General features: G+C 37.6%; 1 protein-coding gene across 5 annotated transcripts in view; it reads left to right on the top strand.

Annotated features, from left to right (window-relative positions):
* The window catches only part of igsf9bb (immunoglobulin superfamily, member 9Bb), a 113,811-nt gene that overhangs the window by 51,086 nt on the left and 43,830 nt on the right, over positions 1-18,895 (top strand). For all 5 annotated transcript variants that reach the window (XM_065286957.1, XM_065286955.1, XM_065286956.1 and 2 more), the window contains exons 4-7: positions 1,291-1,442; positions 11,603-11,720; positions 15,516-15,657; positions 18,135-18,280. In XM_065286957.1, coding sequence (XP_065143029.1) covers positions 1,291-1,442; positions 11,603-11,720; positions 15,516-15,657; positions 18,135-18,280 — 558 coding nt within the window. The remainder of the gene's footprint in view (positions 1-1,290; positions 1,443-11,602; positions 11,721-15,515; positions 15,658-18,134; positions 18,281-18,895) is intronic.

The raw sequence follows: 18,895 nt of genomic DNA, 5'->3' as shown, positions 1-18,895 counted from the left end.
CCACGCCAAAGTGAGGTGAGCTGACCCGACTCAAACTAAACTAAACCGTGGGGTACTATGCAATGGAAAAGCGCCATTTGTTGAATAATGGTAGTCGATCCACATTAACAAACATACAAAAAGTGCTAGACATGCTAAACATCTCAGTCTCATAGAAATGTCAGCCAGAAAACAGCCCAATCTGAAAAACTGATGCTTATGACATCACAGGAATCTAACTGCCCCTCCACTTTAAAATAATTGGCTATATTTTTTGAGTGGCAGCAAAGTCAGCCAATCAGTAATGAGATGGCAAGTTAAGCCAGTAGGGGGAGCCAAATAGGTGCAAAACCACTTCCCTAACAGAGCTATCTGAGAGAGGTTTTTAGGAAGCTTCTAAGGCATTACAGACCCAAACAAAAACATTTTTTTTCTACATGTCACATCACAGAACAAGAATAAATACTCCGTTCAATCATTCTATGTCACCTTTAAAGTCACCACACAGCACAAACACACAGGCAGATGTAACCAGATATTCTCACAAGAAACATGATGATGTGTTATGTATGATTTTAATTTTTATCTCTGGTAGTCTTTATATAATATACAAATAAATGTAATTGGTATAATAAATGTAGTTGGTAACAATTCATTAAAATATTTCAAAATGGCTGTACAAAAGTAGCATATGCTACTTTTCCACCACTGCAGGTGAAACAAAGTTAATTTTGCACCCAGCACAGAAAATGGTTGGTTAAACTGTGAAGAAGAAGCAGATGGTGCTGAGTTGTACCTGATCTGTCATCCAGTACTGTGTCCTGTCTAACCCAGTATATCCACACACACACACACACACACACACACACACACACACACACACACACCGCTGCCCATGAGCAATACAACGGCCCGGCCCCCACTTTCCCTGCCTGAGTTATTGAGAATAAAAGTAGAATTTCTGCTACTAAATCAAGAGGAAGGGGATAAAATTGGTCTTAGAGTAGGAGCAAAATTATTACCAATGAGAGACATGCCAGACAGCGAGCTCATACACTGTATACTAAGAGCTCATAAATGACCGTATATGTATTCGGGAGGGAGTCTCTTTTATTCAGGTCTGAGCTTATAGCTCAATGGCCTTCTGAACTCTCGTGGCTCCTATAAGCAGTAAGGAATGTGTTATACTTTAACAGGGTCTGCAAAAGAAGCGTAAATCATAGCCTGTACGTAATATTTTTATAAATGAATAAACTAGTGGTGTATTGAAGAACAGATATGGAAATTTCACATCATTTCTCTTTGTTACAGCTCCCCCAACTTTCACAGACACGCCACCGCAGTATGTGGAGGCCAAAGAGGGGGGCAGCGTCACTCTGAGCTGCACGGCCTTCGGCAATCCCAAACCCTCGGTCAGCTGGCTCAGGGAGGGAGAGCCTGTAAGGGACAGCAGCAAGTACAAGGTGAGCAAATCCATCTGATCTGAGGGATGTACTTGAGTTTGATGAAATCTAAGTTAGAGATTTATGGCATTTAGTTAATGCCTGTTCACTTTGAAGTAATCTACTGTATAGTAGTTTTAAGCATGGAAGGAGAATGTCTCATACTCATACTAGTGTTAGTCAAAGCAGGTGTTATTTCATTTATATTTCTACATGGTTAGTTATCTATTTCATAACAACAGCGATTTCTGAATTACACGCTTTAGCTGCATAGTTGTCTTCATTTGGCCATTTGGCAAAATTTCACATTGTACAGTTCATCTTGTTTTCTATCACACACCCCGTAACAAATACATGAGATATAAAACTCATTATTACCACTTGTTATCTACATTATTATTATATACAGTGGCTTCCGAGGGCAAGAAATTCAAAATATGTGTTAGCCATGTCATGTGTGTGGCTCGTCATGTCAAAATATGTGTTCGGTGCGTCATGTGAACATATGTGCATCATGCGCCATGTCAAATACATGCCTGCTGCAAACGCGTCTAAAGGGTTTATGATAAACGAGAAGCTCACATTTACAAAATTCTTGGAAGACACTCACTTAAAGAGGACATATCATGAAAATGTAAAATTTTCCATGTTTAACAGTCCCTCCAAAAAAAAACGTGATTATGCGATTGCATGATTCAATGTATAATCAAAGTTTGCATATTTATGCAAGGGCCACATTTTTTAAATACGCCGCACTTTCACTGCCTAAATTACAGATTTCTGCCCCCAAATTATTTGGGGCTTTCATGATTGTATAATCTCCACATTTTCGTAGCAAAAAGTCATTTATATCTTAGCAGAAAGTTGAAAAATTTTGCATTTACCTCACACATGCGCAGCCATGTCCCCTGTTGTCATGTGAATGTTAGGAAGTGATGAAATTATTTGACGTGAACATCATTGAAAAGCTGCAAACAGTTTTTGCAAGTTCACGCAGTTTTTGCAAGTTCTCGCAATTTTGGCAAGTTCCCGCAATTTCATTGCATAAAATTGCATAAATATCCCGCATATTCCATTGAAGTTTTTAAGAAAACGTGGAGGATTTTTGCCCGCAACAATCACAAAAAAATCTGGAAGGACTGATTTAAGTGCTATAATTGGATCCCCAGTGCTTCTATCAACCTCTGCAAGCATGTAAAAAATAGGTCCTAGAAATTTGGCTGCCCATGTGATGAATACCGCCCCTTAATCTGCACTATCCAACCACGGCACTGTCATTTAGTGCAAATATTAGCTCATTTGCATTTAAAAGGACACACCCAGAAACGGCACATTTTTGCTCACACCTACAGAGTGGCAATATTAACATGCCAGTATAAATTAACTATATGGTATTTTGAGCTAGAATTTCTCTGGGGACACCAAAGATTTTTTGGCATCTTAAAAAAGTCTTGTGAAATGTCCCCTTCAACACTATTAACTCTGATTATTACACACATACACACACACAAACACAGGGAGAGATGAGTGCATTATGGTCAAGTTAGGGATTACAGATAGAGACTGTGTTCCTCTTGCGCTCCACTGCACTGACAGATGACAAATGTTTGTAGTATCGACTACAGCAGTAGCATGTGTGTTTTTTTTTGTTGCTATTATCCAATCGTATCCCCTTAGCAGCTTTACAGTATGTAAGATGCTTTGGTTACTGGTCTAGGGCCTGTGAGATGTGTCAGTGCGTGCAGTGAGCCATGTCTAACTGTGACCCCTGTTTCTTTCTCTTCAGCCTCTTTCTTAGTCAGAGTCAGTGCATAGAGAACCCAAAGAGTATTTGGGCACATTTGGACATTTCTGCTATGGTATACTGTAGATGTTTTGACAGCTTTGTTGATTATTATAAGAGCTTTTAAAGTTATAGTTCATCGAAAAATAAAATTTACCTCATGATATACTCAAGCCATCTGAGATATATGTCTATCATCTTTCAGAAGAACACAATTTGAGTTATTTTAGAAAATGTCCTGGTTCTATCAAGCTTTTTAACGGTAGAAGGACAAAATATGCATCTATCCTTCACAGATGTAATCCACACAGCCCAGGGGGTAATCAATGTGATTTTGTAAGAAAAATATCCATATTTAAAACCTTATAAACTATAATAACCAGATTTTGATAGCGGCCAATGCTCATTATGCATAGCATACAAAGCGTAAGAACAGCTGAGAATAGACTTGTGTTGTGTGAGTTGTTTAGCTACAGATAACTCAATATCGTCTTGTCTTACATCGAAATCCTCTGCCATTTTCTTTAAAATAGACCTGATATAGACTTATTCTTATTAGTGACTGGTGTTGTTTTGGTCTTTCTGTCTATGCATGTACACTATGCATTGTCCTATACTTAAACTCTCTGGTGAATGCACATTGGCCATTAATGGAAGCTTGTAAATATAGTCTATAAAGTTTTAATTCTAAACAAAATCGCATCGATTACGCTCAGAAGGCCTTTATTAATCCGCTAAATTACTTTTGTAAAGGATGGATGCACTTTGGGCTTGAAAGTTATGGACCCTGTTGACTACCTAGCTTGGAAGAGCCAGGACAATTACTATATCTCGGATGGCTTGAGAGTGTGTAAATCATAGGGTCATTTTTATTTTTTCCTAAACTATCCCTCTTAAGTTTTGCCAGGCCATGCTTGCTTGAAGTGTAGATGGGGTAATATTTGCAACTGCATTAACTAAATAGGTAATTTTTCTTTTTTTTATAAAGCGAAGCATCCGGGTGTGCAATTACATTACTGTAACAGGTTCTGACATTGTGTTTATGGCTTATACAGACTTCTAAACTGCATATGCTTCACTTAGCAGCAAAAATAAGTGATAACAGATGGTCAACATTCGGTAAACTACTAAATCCAGTTAGAGTGACTTACAAAGCAATTGTTGTTAAATTGTTTTCTTGAATATGAGTATATAAGGTATGTGCACCTATCGTTAAGTGAGAGTAAAGAAGTTAAAGTAGTAATAGCATTTAGGCATGAAAAATTGTTAAAAGTTAGCAGTAGTCTTTTAAAGTCTTTTAGGGTAAGCACACACCAAACCAACACCAATAAAGTAGTGCAGACTGTGAGGTTGGTCCATGTTGCCCTTGTCCTGACACAACAAATGGCCTACAACCAGTAGCACTTAGTTCTTTAAATTTATTGAGGCATAAGGGTCTTATCTAGGGAAACTTTTGTCATTTTTGCTTCCAAAAAATTTACTTTTAAACCACAACTTAACGTCTTGCACATGAACTATTTAGAAACAAAGCACCCATTTGTCCTCCTATTCGGCGCCGCGTTTCCGGGACTCATGTTCCGCGCTGTAGGGGATTTAAAAAAGTGTGTGTGTGTGTGTGTGTGAGCCAGAGGCCGAGCGCAGAGAGATGCGACAGAGTTGCGAAATTGCAGGCGCAGCTCGAAATGGATGTTATTTCAAACAGTGTAGAATATTTTAAATGGTTTTAACCGGCTAATGAGGCTCGGTGGCCAGTCTAGAAAATGTTTAGTTTTCGCCATCCCTAGTTAACATTAAGTTGCAACATAGGAGCTGTATAATTTTAGTATTGTTATGCCGACATGCATCGATAAAAAATGCTCTAAAACGGGAGTTATTGTTGCATTGTTACGTTAAGTTGCAACATATGAGCTGTATATTTTTTTTATTTAAATTGCAACATAAGCTGTATAATCAGCATCTGTATTAATGTTCTGCTAATAAATTATGGCATGTTGCAAAGCAGTCCCATCGCTTGTGTTTTTTATGATTGACATCAACGACATCAACTCGACTTTGATGTCATAACTAGAGCCCGACCGATTTATAGTTTTGCCGATTTTATCGGCCGATATGAGCCTGTCGCAGATATATCTGTATCGGCGTATAAGCCGCAGATATGAAGCCGATATGAACGTTCCTTACAGAAGACATTAAATGCTTTTGAAAGATGTAAGTACTTGTTTGTCCAGCAGAGTGCGCCCTACTGGTTGCTAATGGTGACCCAGGTCACTCACTGTAGTGACACCAGCCACCCCCTTCACAGTCAGTCCCTCAGTTCAGGTGGAGGCAGCCACGCAGTTTCTTCACAACATTTTACACCTGATATTAAGACGCGCTTTGGTCAATTGGATTATAAGTGGGCGAGAAAGACACATTCCGGTTAACATTTGGTGTTTTTAATCCGTCTCTTTTGTCCACTTGCGAGTTATTTAAAACGCAAGCGGAAGAAATGACGCGAGGCGGAGAAAGGACGCGCTTTAACTGACGCGCAGTCTGTGGGAGTACAGCTGCTTGTGCTTTTACTGAACATGCTCATTTCAAAGCAATTGATTAAATAAGCTCGCGCAACTTTACACCCTCGCTAAATTAAAGAGGCGGAGAGCAGACGCTTTAGTTTTATAAAAGTTTAAAGTCCCGGCAGAACACTGTGGGTTCGTGTTATAAAAACGTTGTGCAGTACATTAAACATAAGCCTACATCATTATTTTGTCAGCAAGTCAAGCATTGTCGTCTTAACCATAGATATGTATATAAAGGCTAGATGGCTCAAGGCGGAGTCAGCTGTGTCGTCACTTGGCGGCCATCTTAGGTCAGTGCTGCCATAGTGCTGCTCCCTGCTGCTGTGGACGGAAGGTGAGTGACATACGCCAACTAAAATGCTCGTAACTTGCTGAATTCTTGACGGATTTACAAACGGTTTGGTTTTTTACAAACGTTATTAACGTGGCTATAATTCTGGATGCTTTAACATGTTTCATGAATTTTTTATTTATTTTTAGTATACGTATTCAGTGTCATAGGTACATCTTTGACGTTTATAACAAACCAATCCGTTTGAAAATCGGTAAAAAATTAAGCAAGTTATGGTCATTTAAAAGTACCTACATCATTAAAACTCAATGCTACGAGTGAGCGAGCGCCCTGTCCTAAGATGGCCGCCAAAATGCGGACGTTCCACTCAATTGGCCATCAGCGCGGACGAGCCATCTAGCCTTTATATACATATCTATGGTCTTAACTGTAAGTTTCTAATTAATTTGTGAAGTGCATAACTTATTGTAAAGCTAATAAAAAATGACTTTATAAGTTTCCATTTTCAAAATAAGCCCAATATAACATTATTCTCGTCAAAACTGACAATTATTTAAGTTATATGTATTTTGTTTTGTTTGTGTTTAAAAGTTATTTATAATTAGTCAAGTTTACTGTTTTGTGCACTTATATCAGAATCATTTTGGATAATAAAGTTTATTGTTAACTTGTAAAACCTGCCTATATTACATATCTTTGTCACGTCATTTTAAGTGTTTGATCACCACATTTGTGAGTGATCATTGCAAAAAAAGTATTTATATATAGTATATTCTGTTAATGTATATAGTGTATTATATGTACAGTAGCCTGCTGTAGTAAAATATACTGTAGTATATGTGTACTGTACTATACACAAAGAATATCGGCCGATATATCGTTATCGGTGTTTTTTTACTCCCTAATATCTGTATCGGCATCGGCCCAAAAAAATGCGTATCGGCCGGGCTCTAGTCATAACAGTCGACTTTAAATAATTTGAAGTCGTTCAACCCCTAGTCTTGACACGTACTATACGTTCATCAAACACTTTTGCATCAAATCTGCTTAATCAGACCCACAAGCCAATCAGAAATACTGTTTGTCTGATAAAATATGCTAATTAACAAGAAATCATGCAGACGCACTTAGCTAGTTTTGCATCTGAATTCTTCAAATATTTTTTGAGCCATTGATTCAAGTGCAAGACCAACATTGTGAACCTGAACATCAAATGTTTCCTAAATCTAAACCATTCTGAAGAGTCTGCAAAAAGATCTCTACAGGAACGGAGGGCTCAGTTCTCGACCCTAAAAAAACACTTTAATCTACAAAAGTCTGTTGAGAGATCTCTTCACACACAGCAGAGAAATGACGGGCTGTCTGCGATGAGCTTTGCTTTGTGATTGAACAGTTTTGAAGTCAGGTGAGATAAGATCAGAGAACAAGAGCATCCGTCGCTAGTTAATTTGATTGATGGTGAACTATGTTCTGCCTTGACTGATAAGAGAGAAATTCAGAAGGAAAAAAGCAAACAACTTCTTGCAACTTCTGATGGTACGGTCTTTCTCACTGGATGTGCTGGATCTGTAAATATTGCATTCTCTAAACACCTTAAAAATAGACTATTTCAAAATATAATAAAGAATTGGTCCTACTTTTTCTGTTAACAACATTTATGCTTCAGGCTGTAATACTTTTTGCTAGATGTTATAACAAGGCAAAAGCATCAATATTGGGCAATGGTGTGTGGTTTACGATCAATATTACATTTACAGTCCTGAATATTCAATGGGTATCAGGTCTGTGCTTGGCGCAATCCGGTCAGGTTCCTCCATGCCAGACTTTGTAAACTTTATGGACCTTGTTTTATAACATTTTCTTGCTGGAAAGATCATGTTTCTGTGAGAAGACTGCATAGCTTTTTCTTAATTTTTATTATATCTGCTGGTAGTAAGTGTACAATATGTGTGCAAAGAGAGATGCTAATCTTTTCAGCTCTTTTCTCAACATTAGCTAAAAAGGTTCATAGTCACGCTATCATTGTTAGTTGTGCATTGTTGACAACTGCACATATTGTAATTCAGGAAGGAGAGATTATAAACTGTGGATTGATAGGCGCAGATGATGACAGTTAAGTCAATTCGTGAGTGCAGGATGTGATAGGGCTTTTTGTTATAGCTACATAATAGATTTTCAACACAGTGTGTTATGATTTATTAGACACATGTGGGCTCCAGAGGATGTGTGTTGTTGTTGGGTCTGCTGTAGCCTGGCCATGCAGCTCCATCTGTGTAATTAGAGTAATTATGGAGTCTGGGATCCACATCGGCACCTTAGACTACTGCTGCTGTTTTTTTATTTTTAGCCATTACACTTATCTGTATGGGTGCCCACTTGTAGGCTTATAGGATGTTTGTAAATGTCAAATGTGTGCATGTTCATTCATCATTCATGGAATACAGTCTGATTGCTTTATTAAATAATAAATATTGGATATATAGTAGGCAAAGTCTCATAGTCTAATTATGAGATTAAAAGGATGAGATTACATGGCCTTACTCAGTCAATATAAAAAATATCAAGGTTATGTTTTCACAGAATGTTCTTTACATTATGTAGGATGATTTTATGTAGAAATGTCTCATATATATAATAAATCATTGAGATGAGAAAGTATGAAACGGGATGAGGATGCATTTCATGCTGGATCGAACATGCATCTCTTGCATTCGTACCATACCTAACCATTTCTGACAGTTTGATACATTTTTGTGGGGATTTTGCCTCTGTGCATGATAAAAATGCTCCCTATATAGACGATTTCAGCTCATGAACTGGTCCACACACTTACATGCCCGAATGTGTTGATGATGCATGCTAGAAGTCCTTGCTATTACACTGCACTGAATAATTGAAGAGAAATAGAGTGTGTTTTACTTTGATATGAATCTGTGTCATCTTGCTCCACTCATGCACTTTTTGTCCAAGTGCTCTTCACCTGCTTAGGGCCGGCAGCAGTAAAGTGACCCTCTTGTAATTCAACTCTGATAGGGCTAGAAAGGGTCAATTTTATATAGAGAGAGTGGCAGAACATTAATGCTGTTTTAAGACCAGTTGTATTGGTCACATGCTGGTCACAAATTAACAGTAAACCTGCTACCTTGATGACATAGCTCCACAATTCTAGTTTAATGTTGTAATAGCATATACAACTTTTGGTAGGATTCTATCAAGGACTTAAAGGGATAGTTCACCCAAAAAAATTTATATTCTTATGTTGTTACAAACCTGTAAAAATTGTGTTTGAAATGAGCCTTCAATTGACCTATGGCTAAGCCACGCTCCCAAAAGCGATGAGCCAATCACAGTGCGCATAGCTAACCCAATACACTCGGACATTCTCTGCTTACACATACAATGAAATGCATTGCAGTTAGTCAGTTTTCATTCGTTTTTATATGTTTTTTCTTGTCATTTTAAGTTTAAAATGGTCAAACGGTGAGCATGTGGTACATGCAACTTTGACACTAGGTATCCCGAGAGGCTGGGCAACGTTGTGTATTTTTTTACCCTTTCCCAAGCCACATCTCAACCGACATAGCGTTAAGTGTCTTCTCTAGATTAAGACCACAACACCAACTAAACGTGGATAAAATAAACAAGGAAATCTACATCTGTTCTAAGCTAAGTCAACAATGTATATTTGAACGTTATCTTTAACATCTCTGTTAGTCTATCATTAGAAAACATTAGACATACATCATGTCTAGGGATGCACCGAATCCAGATTTTTTGGGTTCGGGCGAATACCGAATCCACTGTTTAAGATTCGGCCGAAACCGAATACCGAATCCTACTCACATCCTTATTCCATTAACACAGTAAAACACATTAATGACATAAACAACATCCACAGCAGTGTATTTTTCATTTTGTTTGATTTTAACTGTAAAAAAAAGGATAGGCAACATTATGCCAGGATGACAAGTGGGAAAAACTATTTTGACAATTACCATAAGCCTATGCATAATGAAAGCGATGCGGTGTGATGCGCTAGTTTTTTCCAGGTGCGTCCACGAAATGTGAACCGCCCCTTAGGCTCACCAGAAAAAAAATGCTTATCTCCACCTCAGCACCGGATGTGTGTAATCAACGGTTGTGTGACGTCGACCAGCGTAGCGCAAGCCTAGGGTTCGGAAAAACCCATCCCAAAAAGCCCAGTATTCGTCCGAATCCGAATCCTGCATTCGGTGCATCCCTAATCATGTCACTTCGCTTCATTAATGTATATGTAAATAATCGAGGTAACAAATGTTATTTGTAATAACAATGTTGCACTGAATGATTTATGTTAATACTGTAGCACAAAACTAACAGAGAGGTACTCTTGGTAGATGGTAAAAAAGGCTTGTCCGGGAAACGTATGCAACTTAGACCTGTACATATTTAATTTGATCATGATGGCAACTATTATATATTAATATAACCTTCCGATGCATAGTTAAGGCCCTATTGGTGACTTTTGAGATGATATGGAGTCTTTTTGTCTCCAAAAATCATCAATTGCCTCCTGTGAAATGGCTAAATTACAAACAAAACAATAGGTTTAAAGTGCACGCTCTGGACGTCCATCCCTCAAAGTCTCGTTTTGGAATCAATATGGTGCAGACTGAATAAGGCGTATTGTGAGTGTGCTCTGGTCATCCTTTCCTTAGATACTGTATAGGGTATTGATGTCAGCATCCGTCCTTTCACCTGCCCCTATGACTCCCGAGACACAAGCTTGCCCAAGTAAATCAATTATTCAAGTGCGCTTTTAAGTACACACTCAATATGTTCACGATTCAAGGCCAAAACAAGCAAAAACACTTTTCTCCTGTAAGCACGTCCTTGTCTTGAAAGAAAATGATGAAATCGAGCCAGCAAACTAACCATCAAAGCTTAAAAAAGCTTCTTAGTTCAGACAAGATCCTTATTAATGAATTATGACTTGAATGTTTTATACAGCCTATCATATCAAATTAAAGAACAAACACAGATTGACACATCATGCAAGTTAGAAGAGGTCACAGTAGTGGTTGTATCATAATATCCAATGCATCTAAAATCTAGAGCATATTAAACAGCTACTCTGCTGTTCACAGCATAACTACTCTGCTATTGGTAAAATGGAAATAATGCTTGCGTGGGTGAAGAGAGAGAGAGAGAGAGTGATACACATTGATCTATAAATCTCTGTTGGAGCGGCCTGGTTTGTTTGATCTCTCCTACGCAGTCGCTGCCTATGTCTCCAGTTCACAACGTTTTCCTTGCAAAGCACTTCTGTTTGTTCTTTGGTGGAGACAATTTGTTTAGTTTTTTATCTTTACGAGTTGTTGCTGTGGGTGAGTTTATAGAGTGACCCCCTCGTACAGTAGATGTGTTTTAAGATGCTGTGCATACATATTTCCTCAGCATGTAACTCTTTGGGGCATGTTGTCACAGAAGTCATATATATCGTTGTATATACTTTAATGCTTTTGCTAATGCATTTCTCAGTAGTTGATACTGTGCCCTGTCTCCACAGGTGAGCGATGGCAGCCTGACACTCGTTTCGATCACCCGTGACGACAGAGGAGCCTACACATGCCGAGCCTACAGTGAACAGGGAGAGGCCGTCCATACCACACGTCTACTTGTCCAAGGTAATGCCTTTTATGGGATGCTAACCAGTTCTCCATGACTTTTTAGACACTTAGCATCACGTGTTGTCAGAACGGCATGTATGTGTTTGCACAGTCGTGTCTATGTTTGTGCGTGTGTGTGTAGTCATGCACAGAAAGCTGTGTGCTGCATGGCACCCATGCTGCAGAGCTACAGAGATAATTAGACTCCATATGTTGGCTGTCTGGTTCAGTATAAAGCAGTAATAGGCTCACCATCAGAGAGATTTCTCAGCGTACTGCCACCAAAGAGGCGTTTTACTGTTGAGATCACCAATTTGTCCTGTGCCTCCTGCTGTTGCATGACTTCCAAAGCTTATTGCTAAAATTATAGACTATTCCAGTGTTCGTATTTACTCAGTGATTACTTATTGTAAGTACTTGTTAACTAGTGTTAAGCTTCGCCATTATGGGACACTTGTATCGAAACTTGTGTATGCAACCCACAAATATCCCTTTTCCTAAGCGGTCTGTTGTGTTTCTTATTGTGTTGAAAGTGGCTATTCAGCATTTCTGATTGCTTATGGGCACCTTTGAATAGTACATGTCTAGTATCTGTAGACATTACACTTGTCCTCTGGAATGTAGCATTTAACTCCTAGCTGGTATTGAGATTACAAGAGATTTTTTTTGCCATAGAGAATAAAGATATGTGATCATGCCTGTAAAAAAGTCATTTTATTATTGAATTCTACGTAGAATCATCCTACATAGTGTAAGGAAGATTGTATGTGGTAATAAGACATTTATATCTGTAATATGGACTGAGTAAGGTCATGCCAAATATTGTAATTAAAGTGAAATCAATGATTGAAATTAAACTTCCTAATCTCTTTATTAGATTATGGATTTAACAGATAAGGTCACATTTTTGCATGTTGCCAGATTATCTGATGATGGCCAAATTTGTCCAAGTTTATAAGGTTGGTTGGATTAAATAGTTGAAATGTTTAGGTTGAGGCAGTTATTATTAATATATAAACAGGATTATCATGCTATTTGTGCCTGAAAAATATCAGCTGGTTAAAATGTAAAAAATATCTAGTATTTTATTCAGATGGCTTGGATCCTCACAACCAGAGGGAATAATAAACAGAGACAGTGTATGTAACAATGTCTTCAATTATTGTTTTATGTAACACAGGAGCCGTCTAGACGTCTTTGTAGCCTAGATTCAGAGAAAGATCTCAAGCAGGGGCGTCGCTAGACCCCTTTTACTGGGGCACGTGCCCCAGTGTAAATCTTTTGTGCCCCGGTGTAAATCTCAAGTTTACATTTTAGCAGTTAACTAGTGCAATTCTTTACAAAGACAATCGTGGCAAAAACGGATCTATGTGCAATGTAGTTACCCAATTTACGCTTGTTAAAGAGACGAAGCAGTCGCATTGACGCGTGCACGCACGTATCCATGTCCGCGCGCGTCTTTGCGTTCATCTGTGCACCACCGCATTCAAAAGGTGACGCCACGTGAGTGAGTTAGCTTATGAAAACATGACGAGACTAAAGGAAGTTTCTAAATAATAATGATAATCTTTTTTACTCTATCATTATTGGCTTCTAGGGCTGTCAAAATGGCTGAACAAGTACATTCGAAATTCGTCCTTGAAAAATAATAAAATTCGAATTATATTCGAATTATAAAGACCTACTTTATCTTGGAGAAAATACTCCTAAAAGCCCACAAGAGGGCGCAGCACAAGCCCCAATAATATAAACAAATCATGCAAAGCATATTTTTTGTTAAAACGAATGTTATAAACACTAATAAATTAAACATAATTTCTTAAATTCATATGCAAAGGAACACAAGTGCAAAATGCCTCAACAGCCAGCGTGTGTAGGCTATTAACACAAACATAGTCAAGAAACTATCCATGAATACATTTACAAATAATTTTATGTAGGCCTACCATACATTAATTAAATTTACTAAAAAATGTACAAAGCCTCAGTCAATACAGAACACACGGTGTCTTAATGAAATCAAAATTAACAGTATATTTGTGCACCTGTAAATGTACAAAACGAATGCCATACATAGACAACGCATATTAATATAGGGCATTTTATATAATATATAAGTAGATAAATTTACGTGTTTCTAATAAAGTATGAAAACGAATGAATCTTTATTTAAGCCAAAATAGGTGAGAAAGATCATTAGTCATTTAAATTTTGTCAAGCTTAAACGCTATTCACAGCAACTTATATTATATTTTGTGTGTTCCTTTGTTGAAAATATGTAGAAATATTATATGCGAGTAATAAAGTACAGAACAGAAATGTTTAACTTACGCGCAGAGCGAAGCCGTTAATAAAGCAGCTTCTCCGTAATTAATAGAGGACGTGCTGAAACAGTCGAGTTGGCAGATGATGATCATGTTTATATTTCACGCAGATAATGTTGATGAAAAACTTGCATATCAAATGTCCACGTGAAAGTCAAGTTTCCAGTCAGTTATAAAAATAAAAACACCGCGGCGTTACATTGCAACTACCTCATATGCGGTGTGGACTCTGTAGATGCACATATGGTTTTAATGTTGCTAAACAAGCAGCTGTATTATGGCACTTTCGTGTTGATCAGTTATTTTAAACTTTAAAACGGCATTTAAAAGCAGACAACACTAATTCTGTCATCTCAGCTAGTTTCACTTTGCGGATGAATTCCAGTTGATGCTCCAAAAACCAAAGAAGCATCACACAGCCCTTTTAATATGTATTCTGTCCGACTCGTAATCCCCACTGTCTTTTCTTGCTATTTTTCAAATGAATAACGCTGGCTTGCTCCGCATAGTTGGCTGAGCCGCTACGCTCTGTATAACAATCCGCGTCAGTTACGTCATCATCACGTTGCGTGAGCTTCCTGGCACAGGTAAAATTCGAATGCAAAGTTTTACATTCGAATATGCATATTTTTTTTTACATTCGACGAATATTCGAAATTCGAATTAAAATTTGACAGCCCTATTGGCTTCTGTAGATGTACAACAGAAATGTTTTGTGCAAAGCAGGGAAATGACCCAAAACAGCCCCGCATTTTTGAAGTGTAACAAGTGTGTGAGAGTTCTTACATTTGTGTGTACTGTATGTGTGTGTGTGTATGTGGACAAGTGTGTGTATGTTGAGCATGACAGAGTGCATTTGTAGTGTCCATGCCTGCACAGTGATCTCTCTGCAGGGTTTCTTCATAAAAGAGTCTCTTTTTGTACATTGCGGACTTGAACCAAAATCTGTGGTCAAGCTGCATACTTACTTAAATCCCCACTGGCTATAATGTTTATTATATAATTCAAATAAGACTTCAGGTACTTTTGGTTGCGTCACACATGACCAAATCAAATTGTATGCTTTGTGTCATTTATGGGCATTGATATTTGGAGAACCCAGCCTGTAGTCTCTCGTGTCATGGTCCTTATCTGAGCTAACTTCCTACCTTATTCCTACAAATATAAGGTAGTGTTATTATTGTACACCAGAGAAAATGGGGTATTGACTGAGTACTAATTGAATATTCATGTGAATTGTGTAGTAATTTGCACCTTGACTGATTTTACTCCACAATAGCTCGCCATTGTTTAACAGCTGCTGTTATCAAAGGAACAAATGACGGAAATATTAATTCACATGCATCAAAATGAAAATGCACCTGATTGTGATCAATTGTATCCCATAATAGTTCTCCAGCTTTGTCAATTTGAACCTTGAAGAGACAATGCAATGTGACACATCCCAAAATGTAACGCTGATTTATATTGTGTCTCTTTTCTATTTCAGGACCCCCATTTATTGTCTCACCTCCAGAGAACATAACCGTAAACATATCCCAGGATGCATTCTTCACCTGTCAGGCTGAGGCGTACCCTGGCAACCTAACGTACACCTGGTTCTGGGAGGAAGATAACGTCTTCTTCAAGAAGTAAAGTTATGATGGGGTTCATTACTGTACCATACTGTACGCCCACTGTCTGAGTCCTGTGTCCTTGTGGAGTTTATCACAGTCCATGTAATTTCTTCATCATCATTGTGGCATCAGTGAGTTTGCCATTAGGGACTATGACCATTGTGATACTGTTTGGATTTGGTCATGTTGTAAATCTTGCATTTCAAAGGGCATCCTGTCAATGAACGTTTGATTACAGTATGTTTTTTTCATTCAGTAAAGTTTTATTGCATGAATGATGCTTTTGAGTAAAATGTTTTAGTTTTTACAGTTCCTGTGAAGGTTCAGTAGGACAGTTTGCTGTGTGCATTTCTTAATTTTGTTTGCATTGTGTGCATGTGTCATTACATTCGTTATGCACACACATAACTCATTTGTGTCTTTTTTACTCTTCGCAACCCTGTGAGAGTGATCTGAGAGAAAAAAATTAAACAATACAAAAAAATCCAATAATAATAATAATAATCTTAATACTCTATTCATGGGTCAGTGACAGAAATGGTTTGGCAAGATGAGAAATTCTTAAATATTTTCAAAAAACTTTTAAAAGCATGCATCAGGTTTATTTCAATGCACATAGTGTATTTATGTTAATTTTATGCTACAAAAAATCACATTTGCACCATTTTTATGAAAGTTAAGACTGAATGGACCTGAAAAATTAATGTCAAATGGTGTAACCGCCAAATGCACCAAAGAATGAGAAATATTAAATATTTTATCCACCTTGATGCCATATAAGCGTAATCATAAAAAAATCATTTTATAATATAATTTTATTAGTTTCTAAATGTACATTTTAATGCGTTTTTGTAATATTTGTCTTGACATATGCTGAAAACAGCTCTGTTTTCTAAATAATCTTTGACAAATGATGTGAAAAAAATCATATTACACTAAACTAAATTATATTTTATTTCACATTTTTTATGAATAAATTATATTTTCATTAAAAAAATACCAGTTAAACCAATTAACACAGACCGGTTACACCACATTGACAATTTTGCAATTATCCCCCAAATATTCTTTCTAAATTAAATAAAACCAGAAATTTTTGACTAGGTCTTCAAAAAAGAGAATGTATGCAAGTAATCTGCAAATTTATTTTCAAAATTTAACCCTTTTACATTTAATTGAACCATACGGACACAAAATAATTAACGTCACGTCATTGACTCTCATACATAGTGTGATTACTGGAAATTATAAATTCTTTGTAGGCCACATCACAATGGCTCTGTTCCAAAACCTGTTGAGACCTATGCCTTGCTGAAATGATAGTGTGATCCTGTAAAATGCATAAAAACATAAAGCACATGAATATTGAGTAAAAATGCATTTTTAACTGCATTGGGCTTAAGCATATTTGAGCATATTTTTGCACCAAGCACATTTCATTCTGGGATTGCATACTCCACAAAATACACAAAATGTTGTTGCTGCCTTAAATACTCAACAAAATTATGCTCCTTAGCATGTCTATAATGCTTTAAAATGGTAGGCAGCTTGCTAGGTTTTGAAAAGGAGCCAATGTCTTTGTATCGAGATATGTTTAATGGATCAACCTGTTAAAATGTGGTGCTCAGACAAACGCATAAACACACTATTGGTCTGCCGTCTGTGTTAACCTTAAGATCATAAACTAAACTTTTTCTAATTTATACAAGACCTCTTACCTTCAGGCTCACTATACGGTCTCTAGACTCTTTTAGGGTTTTATGGCCCACTTTTCACCTCCTCTCCCCCATGATGATAATATCTGATGGCGTGACGCTTGTGTCATCATACGCTCGGCTAGCGCTGATTACAAGTAGAGATGCCGTGAGCCATTCAAGACTCCCTCACGCGTGGCCTGTACACTATAGAAAGGGATATTATGTTTTTTTCCTAATAGAGGCTCTGTGCAGCAGGGCAGGAGGAGGAACAGGCAGGAATAGAGACCATGTAGGCATTTAGTTTGGAGCTTTTTTCTGATCTTTGATCTGGACAGTCCATCTGTTCTAGTTGAAAGAGTACAGTAAATCAGTTAAAAAAGTTTTAAGGCATATGTTTAATGTTTTTATTTTGCGATCATTTCAATACCCATATGCTGCTGTTTTGTGCTCCTGAATTGCTCAGTAATAGAGCATTGTGTTAGCGGCGCAAAAGGTCATGGCGACTTCTTTTTTTATCAATATGTACTGTATGTAAACTGGATTCGAACCTATGACCTTTTACATTATTTGCATTATTTTCAGTGATGTATGTTTTATTACGACTCAGGGTTAGGTTAGAAAGTTGAAGGTTATTTAAAATAAACAGCAAAAGGACTTACAACAACGTGAAAGTGATTTAAAAATAGCGGAAAGCTATTTTCATTTAACTTGACATTATACATTATAACTATTGATGCTAATTAAACTTTTTCTCTCTTCTGATCTTTTTCTGTCAATCTTTATTTTTCTATCCAGTGATCTGAAACGCAGAGTGAGCATTTTGATCGACGGTTCGCTCATCATCTCCCAGGTGAAGCCTGAAGATGCTGGGAGATACACCTGCAGCCCAAGTAACAGCCTCGGACGTCCACCCTCAGCATCGGCGTACCTGATAGTGCATTGTGAGTGCATTCTGCTCATAGACCGCTGTGTGTTGTGATTCGACAGCAACTTAGCTTATCAGAGCCGTTTGAGCCAAAGCTGGCGACTGACGTATTCTTGTGGGCGGAGTTTAGTCAAAAACTGTTTTATTGACGTCATTCAACTGGGAAGTAGAGGTCTGTAGTCCAAACCGGCCATTCGCTGTAGGCTTTGAAAGGGGATTCCTGTTAAACAAAATATATCGCCTGGCAGTGAACTTTGAGCTTTATCATCTAACAGCAACATTACACACTAACTAAAGTTTGAAAAATGGGATCAGGAAGAACGTGACCTTTAACAAAATCATGCTTTATGTTTCTGTAATAGTTATTTTAAATGATCCGCTTTTGAAACCTATTGGCAGTCGAGCTTCATATGGGAACTACATATGCATGTACTGTAATATACGTACATGTACGACACATTACATTTCTTGGAAGGCGATCTTTTGTAATTGATGAGAGGTTTACTTTAGCCTCCCGGTGAATTCTGTCTCGATTCATGGGCACGAGGTCGTGTTCGATTCACATGCCGCTTTTGGGCTGACTGGCGCTTTCTATTTGCAGTTGGGAAATTGAAATGGCCTTCTATCCCTG

This window comes from Paramisgurnus dabryanus, chromosome 18, assembly GCF_030506205.2.
Source record: "Paramisgurnus dabryanus chromosome 18, PD_genome_1.1, whole genome shotgun sequence".
Lineage (NCBI taxonomy): Eukaryota > Metazoa > Chordata > Actinopteri > Cypriniformes > Cobitidae > Paramisgurnus > Paramisgurnus dabryanus.
This window is presented reverse-complemented; position numbering and strand designations above follow the sequence as displayed.